At 41.8% G+C, this 22,657-nt stretch overlaps 1 protein-coding gene across 2 annotated transcripts in view; it reads left to right on the forward strand.

Moving 5' to 3' along the window:
- Positions 1-22,657, forward strand: part of LOC111975853 (inactive N-acetylated-alpha-linked acidic dipeptidase-like protein 2) — a 310,771-nt gene that overhangs the window by 152,525 nt on the left and 135,589 nt on the right. For both annotated transcript variants that reach the window (XM_024004505.2, XM_070447599.1), the window contains exon 5: positions 12,843-12,993. In XM_024004505.2, coding sequence (XP_023860273.1) covers positions 12,843-12,993 — 151 coding nt within the window. The remainder of the gene's footprint in view (positions 1-12,842; positions 12,994-22,657) is intronic.

Raw genomic sequence — 22,657 nt, forward strand, 5'->3', positions numbered from 1 at the left:
GAAAATTCTCAATTTTTTTGACTTGTAAAATAGGGACATAATTGGAAAATGCCATGGATACCCCCACTCTCAACTTAAACTGGTGACTAAACTAAGATTTGTTTACGGCAATGGTATTGCTGTTGTGATTAATTTGTATAGTTTTGGTACCGGTAGTTAGGAGTACGGCAAACACCTTATTTCTTTTCTAGGAGACAGACTGTGAGTCAGTTAGGGTGATGAAAGGAAAGAGCCAGGGAGAGAGACTTCAGAGGACAGTGTCACAGCCACGCAGGACCAAGTGTCACCCTTGTTGCCAGCAGCACCAGTATAGGGGACAGTGGCACAGCATTGTCCAGTTACCTCAGTGATGGCACAAAACCATATCAGCCACACCCACAATTTATAGAACCGCAAACTCTTGCCAACAGAGTTGACGTTTCAGAGAGATGGTTTCGCGATTTCCCCTGGCTACATTATAATCCATCAGTAAAAGGAGTGTTGTGTTTTCACTGGAGCCAAGGGTTTTCAAGCCAGCCATCTTTTGGCCAAAGAGCAGATGCTGCCTTCTTTAGTGCAGGATTTAGGAACTGGAGAAAAGCCATTGAAAAATTCACAGCACATCAAAACTGCCAAACCCACCGCCACTTTGTTATTGTAACAGCACACCAGCTAAATCCAATCAGTGTCCAGTTATCCAGCGCGTGGGGTAAACAGCAGGAGGACGCAAGGCATTGCTTGATGAAAATTGTTAGTTCGGTGCGGCATGTAGTAAGACAGGGACAAGCCTTTAGAGGCCACACGGATGACAGTGGGAATTTATACCAGCTTTTGAAACTTAGGCAGAAGAGGATGATCCCATTTTACTGAAGTGGTTAACAGAGCGTACCACAATGTACACAGGCCCCAAAGCACAGAATGAAATTCTGAACATCATGGCCAATAGTCATTTGAGGCATTGCAGCTGAGATTAGGTCTCTTCCGATTGTACAATTTTCATTAATTGTTGATTGTACTCAAGATGTCTCTGGTGCTGAACAGGAGAATGTCTGTCTGCGTTATGTTGACCATGACCATGTCCCTCACAAGGAGTTTATTGGGCTATACAGGGTGTCGGAGACAACAGGCGAGGGCATTGCGAAAGTGGCAACTGATGTGTTGTTGAGGAACCCGCAAACATATGCTCGGTTCTTTTGTTCAGTTCTAGTGTGTATAGCAGTGGTTCTCAACCTTTTTGGTGTACTGGAACCCTGCATATTTTGAGCAAGGCAGGCAAGGTTTTGAGGCGGTCCTCAGGGACCTCCACCCCTCTATATTATATGTAAACTACTGGAAAACCTTGTGGTACTGACTACATTCATTACACTTTTTTATTTCACGGACCCCTTGCAATTAGTCCATGGACCCCTGTTTGAGAACCCCTGGTGTAATTGATATTTGTTCTTTTGTTTAGTAGTTTTCAGTACACTTACAAATTATTTATTTCATGTTATTTTATTATAAAATAGCATACTTTGTGCGACATACTTGTCCATAGCTGCTGTTTGAAGAGTTGAGACACTGACTGAAGGATATTGTAGTAGACTCAGGCCAGGTGCACATATTTAATGACTATATAAATGTATTCAGAAAAAGTCAAATTAAAAGGTCAATTCAATACGGAGACCACTTGTGATGGGTTCTCAATGGAGATTCTTTTAGATGTGATCACACCATGTTTCATTGTATTTATGAAAACTACACCCATACAGTGTAAGTACCATTGTCACCTACTGACCTTTCTTGATATTGCTGGTTGTAAGTACGAATACCTGCATACATACTGGACTGTAAGGAGCACTGCTAAACTATTATTAGTAGTAGAATTATAATGATTTAAACATTTGAACAAGTTGGGAAAACCCTTCAGTTAACTACTGTACCTATCAATTATCCAGTTGTAGGAATTATGGTTCCTCAATATACATTTAACATATAACAACGTATACTATGTGTTACAGCACTACTTTTGGTGTCCCCCTCAGGAATTGCTCTTGAGAAAAGTAATGTAATTGTCCCCTCCAAGGTTGATATCAGATTTTCGCCCCTGATATTAGGTACATGGACTAATAGATGTCGATGCTGTTAATTTGTGGTTCTGGTGAATGAAGGAGAGGAGAACTAATGTTCACATTGCAAAGTAATGCAGAGTTCTGCATTAAAGTATCCTGATTTACCATTTCAATGAGACAGGCAGTCTGGGTTAGAGTTCGCACTCAATGAGTACTTTTTTGTGCCAATGAGAGCAATTACAGACAAAGTGAACAGCTTTCAGGTATGTGGTTAAATTATGCTTCACAGGTTGAAATAGTATCAAGAGATCATATGTAGTCGTTCCAATACTTGTAAAAGCAGCCATAAGGAGACTTGCATATGTTTTCTTCCTTTCTCATTCTTATGGTGAAGGAATATCCTTGGTAACTTATTATTATTACAAAAAATTTAGGGGTAGATCAGCGTTAATATTGCAGATAGATTGTAGCTTCCATTAATTTTATTATCTGCATCATTTCCGATCCCCAATATATTTTGTTGTAAATGTATACAGTGCATTCAGAAAGTATTCATACCCCTTGACTTTCTCAACATTTTGTTACATCACAGCCTTATTCTAAAACGGATTCAATTGTTATTTTCCCGCAGCAATCTACACACAATACCCCATAACGACAAAGCAAAAACAGGTTTTTAAACATTTTTGCAAATGAATAAAAAAATACAAACTTAAATATTACATTTACAGTTGAAGTCGGAAGTTTACATGAAAGACAGGGTCCTGAAAAAGGATGTTTTCTTTTTTTTGCTGAGTTTACATACATACATACATACACACACACACACACACACACCCACCATATACAAACACACACACAATATATATATATATATATATATATATATATATAATATACAAGTTGGAGTCGGAAGTTTACATTTAAACTCAGTTTTTCACAATTCCTGACATTTAATCCAAGTAAAAATTCTTAGGTCAGTTAGGATCACCACTTTAATTTTAAGAATGTGAAATGTCAGAATAATAGTAGAGAAATTATTTATTTTAGCTTTTATTTTTTCATCACATTCCCAGTGGGTCAGAAGTTTACATACACTCAATTAGTATTTGTAGCATTGCCTTTAAATTGTTTAACTTGGGTCAAATGTTTCGGGTAGCCTTCCTCAAGCATCCCACAAAAGTTGGGTGAATTTTGGCCCATTCCTCCTGACAGAGCTGGTGTAACTGAGTCAGGTTTGTAGGCTCCTTGCTCGCACACGCTTTTTTAGTTTGCCCATAAAAATGTATATAGGTTTAAGGTCAAGGCTTTGTGACGGCGACTCAAATACCTTGACTTTGTTGTCCTTAAGTCATGTTACCACAAACTTGGAAGTATGCTTGGGGTTATTGTCCATTTGGAAGATCCATTTGCGACCAAGCTTTAACTTCCTGACCGATGTCTTGAGATGTTGCTTCAATATATCCACATAATTGTCCTGCCTCATGATGCCATCTATTTTGTGAAGTGCACCAGTCCCTCCTGCAGCAAAAGCACCCCTACAACATGATGCTGCCACCCCATGCTTCACGGTTAGGATGGTGTTCTTTGGCTTGCAAGCCCCCCCTTTTTCCTCCAAACATAACGATGGTCATATGGTCAACAGTTCTATTTTTGTTTCATGTCCAGAGGACATTTCTCCAAAAAGTACGATCTTGTCCCCATGTGCAGTTGCAAAACGTAGTCAGGCTTTTTTTTATGGCGGTTTTGGAGCAGTGGCTTCTTCCTTGCTGAGCGGCCTTTCAGGTTATGTCGACATAGGATTGTTTACTGTGGATATAGATACTTTTGTTACCTGTTTCCTCCAGCATCTTCACAAGGTCCTTTCGTTGTTCTGGGATTGATTTTGCACTTTTCGCACCAAAGTATGTTTCATCTCTAGGAGACAGAACATGTCTCCTTCCTGAGCGGTGTGACGGCTGCGTGGTTCCATGGTGTTTATACTTGCATACTATTGTTTGTACAGATGAACGTGGTACCTTCAGGAGTTTGGAAATTGCTCCCAAGGATGAACCAAACTTGTGGAGGTCCACAATTTTTTTCTGAGGTCTTGGCTGATCTTTTGATTTTCCCATGATGTCAAGAAAGAGGTACTGAGTTTGAAGGTAGGCCTTGAAATACATCCACAGGTAAAGCTCCAATTGACTCCAATTATGCAATTAGACTATCAGAAGCTTCTAAAAGCCATGACATCATTTTCTGGAGTTTTACAATCTGTTTATAGGCACAGTCAACTTAGTGTATGTAAACTCCTGACCCACTGGAATTGTGATAACAGTGAATTATAAGTGAAATAATCTGTCTGTAAACAATTGTTGGAAAAAATGCCACAAAGTAGATGTCCTAACCGACTTGCAAAAACTATAGTTTGTCAACAAGACATTTGTGGAGTGTTTGAAAAGCAAGTTTTAATGACTCCAACCTAAGTGTATGTAAACTTCCGACTTCAACTGTTAAACCTGTCTGATTAAGATTAGTAATAATATCCAACAATACCTTTTTATTCTGTGCGCTATGCATTTGGCTTGTATTTTTACAGGGTTACCGGTTCAGAGTCAATGTATCAATATCAATGTCCTGGGGCACCGGTGTCGAGTAGTGAGGTAATTATGTACATGCAGTAGGGTTATTAAAGTGGCTACGCATAGATGATAACAGAGAGTAGCAGCAGGTTAGGGGATGGGGGGGGGGGGGCAAATAGTCTGGGTAGCCATTTGATTAGCTGTTCAGGAGTCTTATGCTTGGGGGTAGAAGCTTTAAAAGCCCTTGGACCTAGTCTTGGCGCTCCGGTATCGCTTGCCGTGCGGTTGCAGAGAGAACAGTCTATGACTAGGGTGGGCTGGAGTCTTTGACAATTTTTAGGGCCTTCCTCTGACACCGCCTGGTATAGAGGTCCTGGATGGCAGGACACTTGGCCCCAGTGATGTACTGGGCCGTACGCATTACCCTCTGTAGTGCCTTGCGGTCGGAGGCCGAGCAGTTGCCATACCAGGTAGTTATGCAAACCGTCAGGATGCTCTCGATGTTGCAGCTGTAAAACCTTTTGAGTGTCTGAGGACCCATGCCAAATCTTTTCAGTCTCCTGAGGGGGAATAGGTTTTGTCGTGCCCTCTTTACGACTGTCTTGGTGTGCTTGGACCTTGTTAGTTTGTTGGTGATGTGGACCCAAGGAACTTGAAGCTCTCAACCTGCTCCACTATAGCCCCGTCGATGAGATTGGGGGCGTGCTCGGTCCTCCTTTTCCTGTAGTCCACAGTCATCTCCTTTGTCTTGATCACGTTGTGGGAGAAGTTGTTGTCCTTACACAACACGGTCAGGTCTCTGACCTCCTCCCTATAGGCTCTCATCGTTGTCGGTGATGTTGACACTGTTGTGTCATCAGCAAACTTAATGATGGTGTTGGAGTCGTGCCTAGCCGTGCAGTCGTCGGTGAACAGGGAGTACAGGAGGGGACTGAGCATGCACCCCTGGGGGGCCCTCGRGATGAGGATCAGCGTGGTGGATGTGTTGTTACCTACCCTTACCACCTGGGGGTGGCCCATCAGGAAGTCAAGGATCCAGTTGCAGAGGGAGGTGTTTAGTCCCAGGGTCCTTAGCTTGGTGGTGAGCTTTGAGGTCACTATGCTGTTGAATGCTGAGCTGTAGTCAATGAATAGCATTCTCACATAGGTATTCCTTTTGTCCAGGTGGGAAAGGGCAGTGTGGAGTGCAATAGAGATTGCATCATCTGTGAATCTGTTGGTGTGGTATGCAAATTGGAGTGGGTCTAGGGTTTCTGGGATAATGGTGTTGATGTGAGCCATGACCAGCCTTTCAAAGCATTTCATTGCTACAGATGTGAGTGCTACGGGTTGGTAGTCATTTATGCAGGTTACCTTGGTGTTATTGGGCACAGGGACTATGGTGGTCTGCTTGAAACATGTTGGTTTTACAGACTCAGACAGGGAGAGGTTGAAAATGTCAGTGAAGACATTTGCCAGTTGGTCAGCGCATGCTCGCAGTACACGTCCAGGTAATCCGTCTTGTCCAGCGGCCTTGTGAATGTTGACCTGTTTAAAGGTCTTACTCACATCGGCTGCAGAGAGTGATATCAAACTGTCATCTGGAACAGCTGATGTTCTCATGCATGTTTCAGTGTTACTTGGCTAGATAAGAGCATAGAAGTTATTTAGCTCATCTGGTAGGCTCGTGTCTCTGGACAGCTCAGTCTGTAAGAGTTTGCAAGCCCTGCCACATCCGACGAGCGTCAGAGCCAGTGTAGTACGATTCAATCTTAATCCTGTATTGATGCTTTGCCTATTTGATGGTTCGTCGGAGGGCATAGCGGAATTTCTTATCAGCTGCCGGGTTAGAGTCCCGCTGCTTGAAGCGGCAGCTCTACCCTTTAGCTCAGTGAGAATGTTGCCTGTAATCCATGGCTTCTGGTTGGGGTATGTACGTACCTACAGTCACTGTGGGAACGAAGTCCTCGATGCACTTATTGATGAAGCCAGTGACTGATGTGGTGTACTCCTCAATGCCATCGGAAGAATCCCAGAACATATTCCAGTCTGTGCTAGCAAAACAGTCCTCTAGTTTAGCATCTGCTTCATCTGACCACTTTTTTATAGATCGAGTTACTGGTGCTTCCTGCTTAAATTTTTGCTTGTAAGCAGGAATCAGGAGGATGGAGTTATGTTCTGATTTGCCAAATGGAGGGTGAGGGAGAGCTTTGTATGCATCTCTGTGTGTGGAGTAAAGGTGGTCTCGAATGTTTTTTCCCCTCTGGTTGCACATTTAACATGCGGATAGAAATTCGGTTAAACTGATTTAAGTTTCCCTGCATTAAAGTCACAGACCACTAGGAGCACCGCCTCTAGATGAGCGTTTTCCTGTTTGCTTATGGCTGAATACAGCTCATTGAGTGTGGTTTTAGTGCCAACCTCGCTCTGTGGTGGTATGTAGACAGCTATGAAAAATACAGATGAAAACTCTCTTGGTAGATAGTGTGGTCTAAGCTTATCATGAGATACTCTACCTCAGGCGAGCAAAACTTTGAGACTTCCTTAGATATTGTGCGCCATCTGTTGTTTACATAAATGCATAGGCCCCCACCCCCTGTCTTACCAGAGGCTGCTGTTCTGTCTTGCCGATAGAGTGTATATCCCGCCAGCTGTATGTTCTTAATGTCGTCGTTCAGCCACGACTTGGTGAAACATAAGATATTACCGTTTTTAATGTCCCGTTGGTAGGACATACGTGCTTTCAGGTCGATCCATTTATTTTCCAGCAATTGAACGTTAGCTAGCAGAACAGAAGGCAAGGGCAGATTAGCCACTCGTTGCCTGATCCTCGCAATGCACCCTGATCTTCTGCCTCGAAATTAAGAACAAAATTCTTATTTACAATGATGGCCTAAACTGGCCAAATCCAGACAAAGCTGGGCCAATTGTGCACTGCCCTATGGTTCTCTCAATCATGGCTGGTTGTGATACAGCCTGGATTTGAACCAGGGTCTCTGTAGGGATGTCTCAAGCACTGTGATGCAGTGCCTTAGACTGCTGCGCCGCTCAGGATCCCCTGTTTATCCTCTGTAATTTTTCTGTACAGCTGTTATTTTTACATTATTAATAGAAAAAAAGGTTAGTAGATGTTAGTAGAGATTAAGGTTAGGAGAGATGGAGGACACTAAATAGAAAACTTATCTTCCTCTTTCAAAATATTGTTTGGTGAATCATGGGTGACTCCGTCATTTGCAACCAGTTTCAGTAAATTCTTTTTGGTATCATTTTTCCCTATATTCCATCCAGTTCACTTTATTTGTATAATATATTACACTTGATCTTTCTTTAATTAGTCCCTCCATTGCTCTGTAATTTATTGTGGATGTCAACCCAATGATGATTTCATTTAAATGTTTATTTTGAGGAAACATACACACTTTTCTCCAGGAAGTCCTTAGCATGCACACTTTTCTTCAGATGAGTTTGTTTGTATAAGTCAAATGTCATGCTCCTTTCTCTTGAAGGACAGGTGCTGGATGAAAAGAATGGCTATGGATGGTCTCTAGAATTAACAAAATATAAGCTAACTCTTCCTATGAAGACCCTGTTCATAATGCATCGTAGACTCACTTGCTTTTGATCCATCCATAGTCATAAGAACAAAGGCACTGCTTTTGCAATTAAAAAGCTTTTATCAGCCACACATGCCTTCATCAGGTTGTCATGTTGCCGAAGCACTCTCTGTTTCCTCTCTCAGCACACAATGTGTTAGAGGTTGTTGCCATTTAGCCAGAGGCCTCTGTGATTCATGAGCAGGTATTACAATGCCAACAAGGATTTTAAACGTTATGTCTGTCACTCATTTCTCTACCCCCACAAGTCAAGCGTTTCCAGATCCATGCAGAAAGGGATACTACTCTATGTCAGCAACTAGATAGAGTTTGCCCTGCTAACATTTCCCTGGTAGCGGACTACAGTCTGTTTGTATGCTACTACAAGTATCGATGTACACATGTCTATAGACAGATAGGAAGGGCAGATAGAAAGCCTTGGCTCTGTGCAGAACTAAATAACATGATGAAAGGGGACAGTGAACGGAACAGTGACATGACATGATATGCAATTTTCCTACAGTGTATATTAAGTACATATGCAATACAATCTTCTAATAAGATATAGCATGGTTACAGATTTAACACTTGTCTGTGCACATTTTAACAGTATGGGCTCTATTTCCGGATGGTGTTAAGCCAGCGCAATTGTCAAATGCACGCTCGTTGGCAATTTCAACCTGTTAAAGACATCACTGTACTACCCTTGCGCCAGGATTGGTAATTTACCTGTCTTATATATGCTCGCTTGCGCTGAGGTGGAAGTGGTGGCAATATCTGAGGTGTGTCCTTAAAAACGTGTGCGAAAGTGCCAATTTCAGGCAGAGCTGGTGGGGATATTTAAGACCAACCAAAAGCTGGTCTTAGCAGTAACACGGTTGGTTAAGGCATGGATTTTGACCGCAGAAGCGTAGCCTATACAGTCATGACTCATAGGGCCATATGCGCATGGAACAGGAGAGATGTGCTTTTTGTGCCCGTAAACCTCGTATTTAGAAACATAAAAAACTAATGTTTTTTTCCATTTCGTTTAATTTTATTAAAAACCAAGCCTCCCCTCCTCTCAATTAAAACTTCTTTTTTTTTTAAATAAAGGGTTTTGCTCGTGAGACCGCTTTGAAATAAATCTTAATCACCAAAGCTTTATTAAAAGTTAGTGTTTGGGAGCAGCAAAACAGTGAGCAGACATCCCCTTTTAATCTATGTAATGTATTATTTTGGATGTGCGTGAGCAATGCTGTTCAACAACAATACTGTTCAACAACAATACTGTAACGGTTTTCTAGATCTTCCTCCTCCTCAGACGAGGAGAGGAGAGAAGGATCGGAGGACCAATACGCAGCTAGGTATGATGACATAATATTTATTTAACAAGACAAAAGACGAAACGAAATACTCTTAAACAAACTACAAAACAACAAACGAAGTAGACAGACCTGGTGCGACGAACTTACATGAAACACGAAGAACGCAATAACAGGAAAACTGACTACATAAAACGAATGCACAAACAAAACCGAAAACAGTCCCGTGTGGCGTAACATACAGACACTGACACAGGAGACAACCACCCACAACAAACAGTGTGAAAACACCTACCTTAATATGACTCTCAATCAGAGGAAATGACAACCACCTGCCTCTAATTGAGAGCCATATCAGGTCACCCTTTAAACCAACATAGAAACAGAAAACATAGACTGCCCACCCAAACTCACGTCCTGACCAACTAACACATACAAAACTAACAGAAAACAGGTCAGGAACGTGACAAATACTGTTCAACAGCAATGCTTCGAGTATCTTTCTTATCCTGGCCATACATTAGCCAAGTAGCCTATCTATAAGGTTTCTAAATGTTTTTACTTGTGAGCCTTTTGCCTTCATGCTTTTGCATTATTCTCAATTCACATAGGCTTACCTGCAGTGCACACCCCATTCGGCTTGTATCCATCCGCATTTCAAAAGAGGATGTCTTGTACGCTTACAAAAGACTGGCTCCACCAAACATATTCAAATTATTCAGTCCTATACCGCTATATCAACGGATAATGGTAGGCCTAGGCTACAGTTGAAGTCGGAAGTTTACATACACTTAGGTTGGAGTCATTAAAACTCGTTTTTCAACCACTCCATACATTTCTTCTTGACAAACTATAGTTTTGGCAAGTCGGTTAGGACATCTACTTTGTGCATGACACAAGTKATTTTTCCAACAATTGTTTACAGACAGATTATTTCACTTATAATTCACTGTATCACAATTCCAGTGGGTCAGGAGTTTACATACACTAAGTTGACTGTGCCTATAAACAGCTTGTAAAACTCCAGAAAATGATGTAATGGCTTTAGAAGCTTCTGATAGTCTAATTGGCATAATTGGAGTCAATTGGAGCTTTACCTGTGGATGTATTTCGAGGCCTACCTTCAAACTCAGTGCCTCTTTCTTGACATCATGGGAAAATCAAAAGAAATCAGCCAAGACCTCAGAAAGAAATTGTAGACCTCCACAAGTCTGGTTCATCCTTGGAAGCAATTTCCAAACGCCTGAAGGTACCACGTTCATCTGTACAAACAATAGTACGCAAGTATAAACATTATGGTACCACGCAGCCGTCATACCTCTCAGGACGGAGACGCGTTCTGTCTCCTAGAGATGAACGTACTTTGGTGCGAAAAGTGAAAATCAATCCCAGAACAACAGCAAAGGACCTTGTGAAGATGCTGGAGGAAACAGGTACAAAAGTATCTATAAGCCACAGTGAAACGAGTCCTATATCGACAACCTGAAAGGCCGCTCAGCAAGGAAGAAGCCACTGCTCCAAAACCGCCATAAAAAAGCACGACTACGGTTTACAACTGAACATGGGGACAAAGACCTTACTTTTTGGAGAAATGTCCTCTGGTCTGATGAAACAAAAATAGAACTGTTTGGCCATAATGACCATTGTTATGTTTGGAGGCAAAAGGGGGCGGCTTGCAAGCCGAAGCACATCATCCCAACCATGAAGCACGGGGGGTGTGGCAGCATAATGTTGTGGGGGTGCTTTGCTGCAGGAGGGACTGGTGCACTTCACAAAATAGATGGCATCATGAGGGAGGACAATATGTGGATATATTGAAGCAACATCTCAAGACATCAGTCAGGAAGTTAAAGCTTGGTTGCAAATGGGTCTTCCAAATGGACAATGACCCCAAGCATACTTCCAAAGTTGTGGAAAAATGGCTTAAGGACAACAAAGTCAAGGTATTTGAGTGGCCATCACAAAGCCCTGACCTCAATCCCATAGAAAATTTGTGGGCAGAACTGAAAAAGTGTGTGCGAGCAAGGAGGCCTACAAACCTGACTCAGTTACACCAGCTCTGTCAGGAGTAATGGGCCAAAATTCACCCAACTTATTGTGGGAAGCTTGTGGAGGCGTTTGACCCAAATTAAACAATTTAAAGGCAATGCTACCAAACACTCAATGAGTATATGTAAACTTCTGACCCACTGGGAATGTGATGAAAGAAATAAAAGCTGAAATAAATCATTCTCTCTACTATTATTCTGACATTTCACATTCTTAAAATAAAGTGGTGATCCTAACTGACCTAAAACAGGGTATTTTTACTTGGATTAAATGTCAGGAATTGTGAAAAACTGAGTTTAAATGTGTTTGGCTAAGGTGTATGTAAACTTCCGACTTCAACTGTATATCCTGCTTATTGAGAACGTACATCACATATCCAATTACATTAGAGGAACCTAGTATTTTTTATTTGAGGAYAAGTGCAATGCGTAAAGACATGTATAGTCCTATCCTCGTTGATCCAATTGCAACTATGTTGACTGTCAACACTCCAAACATATTGAGCAACATAATTTGTTTTACTGTTGTTATTTGTCCTTACTGTATCCAATGCTATTTAATAAACTGTATTGTATCAATTCACAATATACTAGGACAATAATATGTTGTGCCCCCTGCCGTATTGGAGTTGATGACAATGCAATGGCCGTCAATAACCTACAGATCTTGAGACAAAGGCTTGCAGTATTAAGCCATGAAACGCGTTGATCGGCCAGTGAGTGGCCAAGCCCTTGTCTCACTTTACAATTGATTTATTCATCAAAACCTAGCCCTTTTGCACCACCGCCAGCTATTGCGCTCATAATTCCTGCTGTGAAAATAGCAAAAATATTTCTGATACGTGCACGCACATGAGTATGTGCACGTGTCCTAGTGAATATTTTATTCTGGGTGTTACTGTTATTCCTTCTGTACATCAAATGTCACAGATGACCTCTGGTTTAAACTACATTTCCACATACCTGCTCCCTTAAAGTAATGTGCCACTCTCCTCCAGCATCCGGGTTATATGATCAATGCATTTCAGTGCTATAGCTCCATCTCTAGGGCACTGTCCACATTGATGTGCATGGAAATGTCTGTCTGTATCTGTCAAAGCTATCTTGGTGTCAATGTGATACAGTATTGAGGTGCTAAGGATATGGGTTAGCCTGTYTGGAGGAATATACAGTATTGAGATGCTAAGAATATGGGTTAGCCTGTGTGGAGGAATAATAGTCAGTCTGTTTTCTGTATGTGACTGAATCTGTTTCTCTCTATTATTGCCTCTGTCTATTGTAGAATAGAACCATTTTATAAGACTGCTGTGTATATTTCTCTCCACAGATTTCCTTCCTGGCAGAGATGGGTTTTGGGGGTGTACTCCTCTACATGGACCCCTGTGACAGCCCCAGTGACCAGAGTCTGTGGCACAAAGCCTTTGGGGTCACCTTGAACCCTGGGGGAGACCCCTCCACCCCTGGATACCCCAGTATTGGTGAGTGAGTGTAATGTACCCTCTCTCTGCAGATGATCCTGGATCAGTATGAGGTGAATCAATAAGTCATGACTGTCACACAGTTCAGAGTGACCACAGAACACCCCATCCTCTACACCATGGGTATTCAACTCTTATCCTATGAGGTCTGGAGCCTGCTGGTTTTCTGTTCTACCTGATAATTAATTGCACACACCTGGTGTCCCAGGTCTAAATCAGTCCTTGATTAGTGGGGAACAATGAAAAAACGCAGTAGAACTGGCTTCGAGGTCCAGAGTTGAGTCCTACACAGTACATCCTTATTATTTTAATAGGAGCTTCTCTGTATTCCCTCTCTTAGTTTCCTCTTTAGATGCTGCGGCATTTTGCGCCGAATTTGAAGGTCTAATGAGTGCACAAAGTCCTCAGAGGCCCCCTGTGTTGATAATATACAGTTGAAGTCGGAAGTTTACATACACCTTAGCCAAATACATTTAAACTCAGTTTTTCACATTTCCTGACATTTAGTCCTATTAAAATCCCTGTCTTAGGTCAGTTAGGATCGCCACTTTATTTTAAGAATGTGAAATGTCAGAATAATAGTAGAGAGAATGATTTATTTCAGCTTTTATTTCTTTCATCACATTCCCAGTGGGTCAAAAGTTTACATACACTCAATTAATATTTGGTAGCATTGCCTTTAAATTGTTTAACTTGAGTCAAACGTTTCGGGTAGCCTTCCACAAGCTTCCCACAATAAGTTGGGTGAATTTTGGCCCATTACTCCTGACAGAGTCAGGTTTGTAGGCCTCCTTGCTCGCACACGCTTTTTCAGTTCTGCCCACACATTTTCTATAGGATTGAGGTCAGGGCTTTGTGATGGCCACTCCAATACCTTGAGTTTGTTGTCCTTAAGCCATTTTTCCACAACTTTGGAAGTATGCTTGGGGTCATTGTCCATTTGGAAGACCCATTTGCGACCAAGCTTTAACTTCCTGACTGATGTCTTGAGATGTTGCTTCAATATATCCACGTAATTGTCCTCCCTCATGATGCCATCTATTTTGTGAAGTGCACCAGTCCCTCCTGCAGCAAAGGACTCCCAAAACATTATGCTGCCACCCCGTGCTTCACAGTTGGGATGGTGTTCTTCGGCTTGCAAGCCCCCCCCCCCCTTTTGCCTCCAAACATAACAATGGTCATTATGGCCAAACAGTTCTATTTTTGTTTCAGCAGACCAGAGGACATTTCTCCAAAAAGTAAGGTCTTTGTCCCCATGTGCAGTTGCAAACCGTAGTCTGGCTTTTTTATGGCTGTTTTGGAGCAGTGACTTCTTCCTTGCTGAGCGGCCTTTCAGGTTATGTCGACATTGGACTTGTTTTACTGTGGATATAGATACTTTTGTACCTGTTTCCTCCAGCATCTTCACAAGGTCCTTTCTGTTGTTCTGGGATTGATTTTCACTTTTCGCACCGAAGTACATTCATCTCCAGGAGACAGAACGCGTCTCCTTCCTGAGCGGTGTGATGGCTGCGTGGTTCCATGGGGTTTATACTTGCATACTATTGTTTGTACAGATGAACGTGGTACCTTCAGGCGTTTGGAAATTTCTCCCAAGGATGAACCAGAATTGTGGAGGTCCACAATTTTTTTCTGAGGTCTTGGCTGATTTCTTTTGATTTTCCCATGATGTCAAGCAAAGAGCCACTGAGTTTGAAGTTAGGCCTTGAAATACATCCACAGGTACACCTCCAAATGACTCAAATGAGGTCAATTAGCCTATCAGAAGCTTCTAATGCCATGACGTAATTTTCTGGAATTCTCCAAGCTGTTTAAAGGCACGGTCAACTTAGTGTATGTAAACTTCTGACCCACTGGAATTGTGATACAAAACTATAGTTTGTTAACTAGACATTTGTGGAGTGGTTGAAAAACGAGTTTTAATGACTCCAACCTGACTTCAACTGTATATGGTGTGTGTCTGCATGCGTGGGTTTATGTGTATTTGTGTCAAGTAGAGCACAACCAGGGAGAGAGTTAGAGAGATTGAATAGATAAGGCATTCAAAAGTTGCTTTGTTTGTTTTCAGATAAGGACTTGACAATGAGGTCTAGGATTAATAGGAACTTAGTTAGTGGAAGCTGAAACTGTAAAGCCAAGAGAATGTCCAAGTAAACAATAACAGTATCTAAGATATATATTACAAATCACTCAGAAATTGATATAAACATAATGATAATACTGCATATATTATTGCGTGCATGATTCTGTTCTTAACGCTTGTCACTGGTACAGAAAGCAGAGGCTCTTGAACCCTCCTTACCGGTCTCGTATCACGTGAACAAGACATGGCTGCCGTGTTAGTGTGAGGCAAATTCACTCCCCTCTCTAGACTCTATCATCACTCTCACTTCAGCCTGTCACTGGGGGGCCTGTGTCATCATCTTTAGTAATCACTTCAGATGTCTAGCACTCAGCATGCCGACCAGCATGTGGCTTATCATTACACACCAACCTGTCTTTAATGTCTCATATCATTATCGATAGTAACGACTCCAGTGTCAACACCTGCAGCTAGCAAAGGCCTCACGTGACTAGCATTCTATCATTAAAATACTCCTCTCAGAAACCAGAGAAGAGGAGAATTGATTCAATAAGCATTAAAATGCCATTAAGAGCATGCAGCTTCTTCTCTGCCTTTTCTTCGTAGCTGCATAATGCATAATGACGATATGATTGTTTCCYTGATAATAGAGAATAGTTTCTTTACTCAGTTGATTTGTGTTAGTAATGTAGGCTGGCCAGAATCTAAATCACAGCAGTGAGTCGCTGTCCATGATCCTGGTCTCTTGGTCTACTGTAGTTAAATCCTCACCACATGACTGTGGTCTTCCCTGGCTCCCTTTCTATCTAGCCTCAGCCTCCTGGCCTGCCTGCCCTGGCTGGCTGGCTGGCTGCTCGTTGGGGACGCGTCATTACTGTTGAAGTACCTTTGTCCTGCTAAGGGTCTGGGTAACACGGTGGCAGGACACAGATGAGGCTGCTAACAGATGCCTGTACAGATGTTGGATGTCTGCACTTTCACCATTACCACCGGTTGCTGCATCCCACTGCACCACCTGTAAGATGAGCAAATGATGGGAGAAGACACTTTACTACTCCTTACAGAGACCCACTGGTCACAGACGTCATTCCAACGTCTAGTTTTGATTTACATTTGGTTGAGTTGTCAACCAATGTGAATTCATCGTGAAATCAACAACAAATGTCACCATGTCATTGGATTCAGGTTAAAAGTTGGGTGAAAAAAATCACAAAATTCGCTTTGATGACGTTGATGACTTTTTGCGAATCAGTTTTCTACGTTGACTCAACATCATCACATAGATTTTTTTTATGATGTGGAAGTAACATTGAATCAACCAATTTTTGCCCTGTGGGATGCTGTCTTCCATAAAATAAATACCATGATAAAAGTTTTGAGCAGATAAAAAAAAGTATATAAATAATTTGAATATTAACCTTTATTTAGTCCATATATTGTAATGCAGATTTTAAAAAATAGGGCCTAGGCCTAACGTTACAGCCATCTATTTGTCCTTGAATAGCCACAGCAAGTAATTAAATATTAATGAATCAATAGACTGTAGTGGTATTCAATACTTGTCATTTTCTCTTTTTGCTTTGATTCCGTAATTCATTATTCATCATTTGGCATATCAGCAGTCTGTGTGTTGATTTTTTATTAGAGAAATCCTTGTAGTATTGTCGCTGTGCTGTATTGTCACATTGCCTGCTGGGAAAGGCAAAGTAAATCAAAGCACTGTCTTTTGAAACATGCTGTTTCTCAGTTTACCCCTGAATGTGAAAGCAGCGGTTGCTCACACAGAGGGAGTATGTGTAGGGAGGGAAATTGAGACATATCTGCCAAGACCCACCAAGCAAATTGTGTTTGCTTAGAAATGTACAGCAGGTGTTCCTGGGCTGCTTTACATTACACTGGCATGGAATCCATCCCTGTACTGAGAGTTGTAGTTGAGCTTTGATATCCATGTCTTGGCTGTGTTCTAAGGGCAAAGGTTGTGTGCAGAGCACACCTACATTTACACTGAGTGTACAAAACATTAGGAACACCTGCTCTTTCCATGACATAGACTGACCAGGTGAATCCACATGAAAGCTATAATCCCTTATTGATGTCACTTTTTAAATCCACTTCAATCAGTGTAAATGAAGGGGAGGAGACAGGTTAAAGAATATTTTTTCAGTCTTCAGACATGGATTGTGTATTTGTGCCATACAGAGGGTGAATGGGCAAGACAAAATATTTAAGTGCCTTTGAAGGGGGTATGGTAGTAGGTGCCAGGCGCACCGGTTTGAGTGTGTCAAGAATGGCAATGCTGCTGTATTTTTCAACAGTTTCCCGTGTGTATCAAGAATGGTCCACCACCCAAAGGACATCCAGCACATTTGACACTCTGGGAAGCTGTGGAAGTATTGGGGTCAACATGGGCCAGCATCCCTTTGGAATGCTTTCGACACCTCGTAGAGTCCATGCCCTGACGAATTGAGTCTGTTCTGAGGGCAAAGGGAGGGGGGTGCAACTGAGTATTAGGAAGGTGTTCTTAATGTTTTGTACTGTCAGTTTCCATTTACATTTTAGTCATTTAGCAGACGCTCTTATCCAGGGCAACTTCCAGGAGCAATTGGGGTTAAGTGCCGTGCTCAGATATTTCACCTAGTCAGCTCGGGGATTCGAACCAGCAACCTTTCACTCTTAACAGCTTGGCTGTGAACCAAATACACAGAATATTTCTACCCATTCAGACTGTTCCTGTGTTTGAAAGGGATATATTTTTACATTTATTCCAAGAGCTTTTCCATGAACTGAACTGATGACTGGGTGGAAAAACAAAACAAAAACCAGAAAGGCTGCTGCGGCCACCTGAATATTTATATGCAAGTGAGGCAATAATTGGTTTAGACATTTTTATCTGAAGCGTCTTGTCTTTTGCCAAGCTGTAGCAATTTCCTCATCCATTTGATTCAGTTGCCATGTTATTTATGTTGTTCGGTTTGGATGAATTTTCCAGCTCTGTTTACCAAATGATGACTGCTGCAGGCCATTAAAACGGCTGTGTGCATTAAAGCCCCACGCTCTTTATTAGTTGACTGCTGTGCTTTTGGGGAGAGGGGGGACAGATCGCATAATTGCATTAACCTTTAAAGTGAAGATGATGTTCCCTCTCTTCTCTCTCTTCCTCCTCACCACCATATCTGAGAGAAAGATAGTAGCACCGAACAAGTGGGAACTTCAAACAATTTTTACATGTTAATTTCAAGTCGCTGACAGGTGGGTCTATTCAAATGGAAAGAATTGTGTCCCTTGGGTTATTTAGAAACCTTGTTGAAGTCAAAAGAAGCCTTTGAATAGAAATGTAGTAATTTGCATATTTATTTAAATAGGCAGCTGCTATGGGACGAATGTTGGATGCTTTAATGAACAAATGGCTGCCATCGCTATCTGGGAGGTACACGTCCTCCATGCAATGTCACTCATGGCCATCACAATGTGTCTCATCTCTTCCCCTGGTGTGGCTCTCTCATCCGAGCTACTCTCACTTCTTTCTCTACTAACCACAGCCAAGGATTGGGATGATAAGCCGCAGAACATATTGACAATTTGTAGTTTCAAAGGCCCAGTGCAGTCAAAAACATGATTTCCTAAATGTTATCTTTATTTAACTAGGCAAGTCAGTTAAGAACAAATTCTTATTTACAATGACGGTCTACCCCGGCCAAACCTGGACAACGCTGGACCAATTGTGCGCCGCCTTATGGGACTCCCAATCACAGCCAGATGTGATGCAGCCTGGATTCAAACCAGGGACTACAGTGACACCTCTTGAACTGAGATGCAGTGCCTTAGACCGCTGCGCCACTCGGGAGCATGATGAGGTTGGAATAATACTGTGAAATTGTAAAAATTATGATAATGCCATTTTAGTGTAAGAACTGTTTGAAAAGAAATGTCAGCCTGTTTTGGTGGGATGGAGTTTTATCCTGCCTAGTTAATAGACCAAAAAGAAAGAGTTCCAAACCTCTCTGCCAATAACAGGTAGTTTTCCGTTTTCCCCTCCCCACTCAGARCACTTCCAGACAATCCTTGTAAAATTGTTGCTTGAGAAATTGCTCTTTGCTAAGAATCTATTTTTGTTTCTTTTTGACCATTTTAACTGAAAATAATCACAGTAAGGTACTTAATTGCTACCCAGAAATGTTTTGATATTGAGATAAAAAAACGGCTGCATTGGGCCTTTAAATTTGTATTTACTTTTGAGTGATAACTGGACCTCACACCAAGCGAATGGTTTATTACTTTCATCAAGGTGATTGTGAGACCATATAAATTCAGTCGGACACCCTCTTGAAGTTTTATTTTTAAGTGGGTTGTGAGCTTCATTATGCCTAATTGCCTTTTTAATGAAACAATGCTTACAATGGAGTGTCACAGCAGTGCATTTGCATGTGTTTGAGTTGCATAATGCATGGGGGTTAAAGCTTTAAAAGCTTTCTCTTTGATTTATTAATGCCTCCTGCAGATATAAGTGGATTAGTTTTCAAATGGGATAGCATATGTTCACAGATTCACACTCTTCTATCCACGGTTGATATCTAAATCTAATGCAGAGGATAGTTGGATATGTAAACACCAAATATCCTTTTCCTCACCCCAAATGTCCAAACAGCATTCACATGGTTGGAGTAGTGAAGCAAATTGATAGTAGGTGCACACAGTGTTGTGTTTTGGATAATTCATCCCATATGTAATTTTCAGCACTTTGCCTAGGAGCGCGGAGATAATGTTTTGATTTAGGTGTAAAGTCTTCATGAACTCCACTGACATTCCCAGTCCTTCTCAACCTAATACAACTTCAGATCTACAGTATCTGCTGCTGTGACAGGTCATGGCCATTAGAAACCTGTCAATGGATATGAATGTACATGCGTGTGGGTGTGTGTACTTGTCTATGACTCATAAATGCACTAGAGTGGATGTGGGGTTGCACTGGACTTCACTGGACATAATATTTCCTAAGAGCAATCCCTGATTCACAGTGTCTAGCTTTCCTTTCTTAGCTCCATTCCAGTGTTAAACCAATGAGCATTGAATGTGCATTCAAGCTTCAAATTTGCTTCTCTTCCACAGCCACCATACGATACTTATAGGAATTAATAGACAAGCAAATACCACACTGTGTATATTATACCTGGGATAGCGGTGTGGAGCTCAGTCAAAAACATTATGGAAATGCTGCTTGATTTCTCCGGTGACTCACTGTTTGAGTTCAATAACAATGCAGTCAAGAATCTGAGGACTACAAGCAAGTTAGTGAAATGACACTGGACACTGCCATGTTTGTATTGTCACATTATCACRCAACAACTAGGCCTATGCAAGCTATCAACTTTTCCGCTGCTGCTGCTCCCATCTCATTTCCATTCCATTTCCCAAGTCACTGTCTCATGAGTTATACATGCAGCAGTTTAGGTATTAATCATGGTTGTGATCATCTAAGCATACAGCAGAAAATAGCGTACATGTTGACATACAGCACATGAATGTAAAGATAACTACCGTACATACACAGCTCCATGTGGCACCTGTTTTTACTGATATTAATTTACAAGATATCACCTCACCGTTAGTACAAAAGCCCCTTAGCATGTAAGCTTCAAAGGTAAAGAAGGTAATAAATTAGATTGAGCATATCAGTGAATTTTCAATTAATCTCAATAAGATGTTTACTGTAACAGAAGGTACACATGCTGTGTATGTATTAGAGATGTGTCCAGAGGGGGTTTGAGCAGCAGCTGTTTTGGACTGAACAGCTATCCCTGGGGGACAGACAGAAATAGGCAGACATACGCTGRTCACCAGGTAATGCTGCTCAGCCACATCTTGGAAGTGGATCAGCTCTGGACAGTTTCACAAAGCACAACAGGCATAGAAAATCGGAATTTCTTCACACATGCGGGTGTCTTGTTATGCATTTAATGAGAGGGAGAAAGAGAAACCTCCAGAAGGTCACCACTATTCTCAGCCTTGGCATGAGCACCGCACCACTCTGCCACCCTCTCATCCCCCTCTCATCCACTCTGCCTGGGGAGGGCTGGGGATACTCTACTCTGCTCTGTGTCAGACAGTGCTGAGACCCCCTTCTGCTTCTCTAACGCCCTGCTGTGAATTTGTTCCCCTCAAGTGGCTGTGTACTGACCCTCATTTTACTCTGAGGTGCTGCTGACTGCTGCTGGAACAACTTCACCTCATTACCATGCAAAGGAGGGGAGCAACAAACTCAATGTCTTCTCTCAATGTGTTTGCCCCCTACTCCAGCTTTTTATATTCCCCTTTATTCTCTCTCGCTTTCTCTCTTTCTCTTAATTCAATTTCAATTTAAGGGGCTTTATTGGAATGGGAAACATATGTTTACATATGAAATAGATAATAAACAAAACAGTAAACTTCACACTTCCAAAAGAATAAAGACATTTTAAATGTCATATTATGTCTATATACAGTGTTYTAACGATATGCAAATAGTTAAAGTACAAAAGGGAAAATAAATATGGGTTGTATTTACAATGGTGTTTTTTCTTTTCTTGTGGCAAGAGGTCACAAATCTTTCTGCTGTGATAGCACACTGTGGTATTTCACCCAATAGATATTGAAGTTAATCAAAATTGGATTTGTTTTCAAAATCTTTTTTAATTTATTAATTAATACATTTTTTAGGGGGTGGATAAGTTTTAATATTGCGGATAGAATGTTGCTTTCATCACTGTAATTGTCTGCATCATTTCCAATCCCCCATATATTTTTGGGGTAAATATATCCATATAAAGAAACGTCCTCTCACTGTCAACTACGTTTATTTTCAGCAACGTAACATGTGTAAATATTTGTATGAACATAAGATTCAACAACTGAGACATAAACTGAACAAGTTCCACAGACATGTGACTAAAGAAATGTAATAATGTGTCCCTGAACAAAGGGGGGTCAAAATCAAAAGTAACAGTCAGTATCTGGTGTCTGGTGTGGCTACCAGCTGCATTAAGTACTGCAGTGCATCTCCTCCTCATTGACTGCACCATATTTGCCAGTTCTTGCTGTGAGATGTTACCCCACTCTTCCACCAAGGCACCTGCAAGTTCCCGAATGGCCCTAGCCCTCACCCTCCGATCCAACAGGTCCCAGACGTGCTCAATGGGATTGAGATCTGGGGTCTTCGCTGGCTATGGGAGAACACTGACATTCCTGTCTTGCAGGAAATCACGCACAGAACGACCAGTATGGCTGATGGCATCGTCATGCTGGAGGGTCATGTCAGGATGAGCCTGCAGGAAGGGAACCACATGAGGGAGAAGGATGTCTTCCCTGTAATGCACAGCGTTGAGATTGCCTGCAATGACAACAAGCTCAGTCCGATGATGCTGTGACACACCGCCCCAGACCATGACGGACCCTGCCACCTCCAAATCGATCCCGCTCCAGAGTACAGGCTCGGTGTAACGCTCATTCCTTCGACGATAAACGCGAATCCGACCATCACCCCATGTCAGACAATACCCAGAATCGTCAGGTGAGAGCACTGTTTGCCAGTCCTGTCTGGTCCAGCGA

The sequence above is a fragment of the Salvelinus sp. IW2-2015 genome, linkage group LG16 (genome assembly GCF_002910315.2).
Source record: "Salvelinus sp. IW2-2015 linkage group LG16, ASM291031v2, whole genome shotgun sequence".
Lineage (NCBI taxonomy): Eukaryota > Metazoa > Chordata > Actinopteri > Salmoniformes > Salmonidae > Salvelinus > Salvelinus sp. IW2-2015.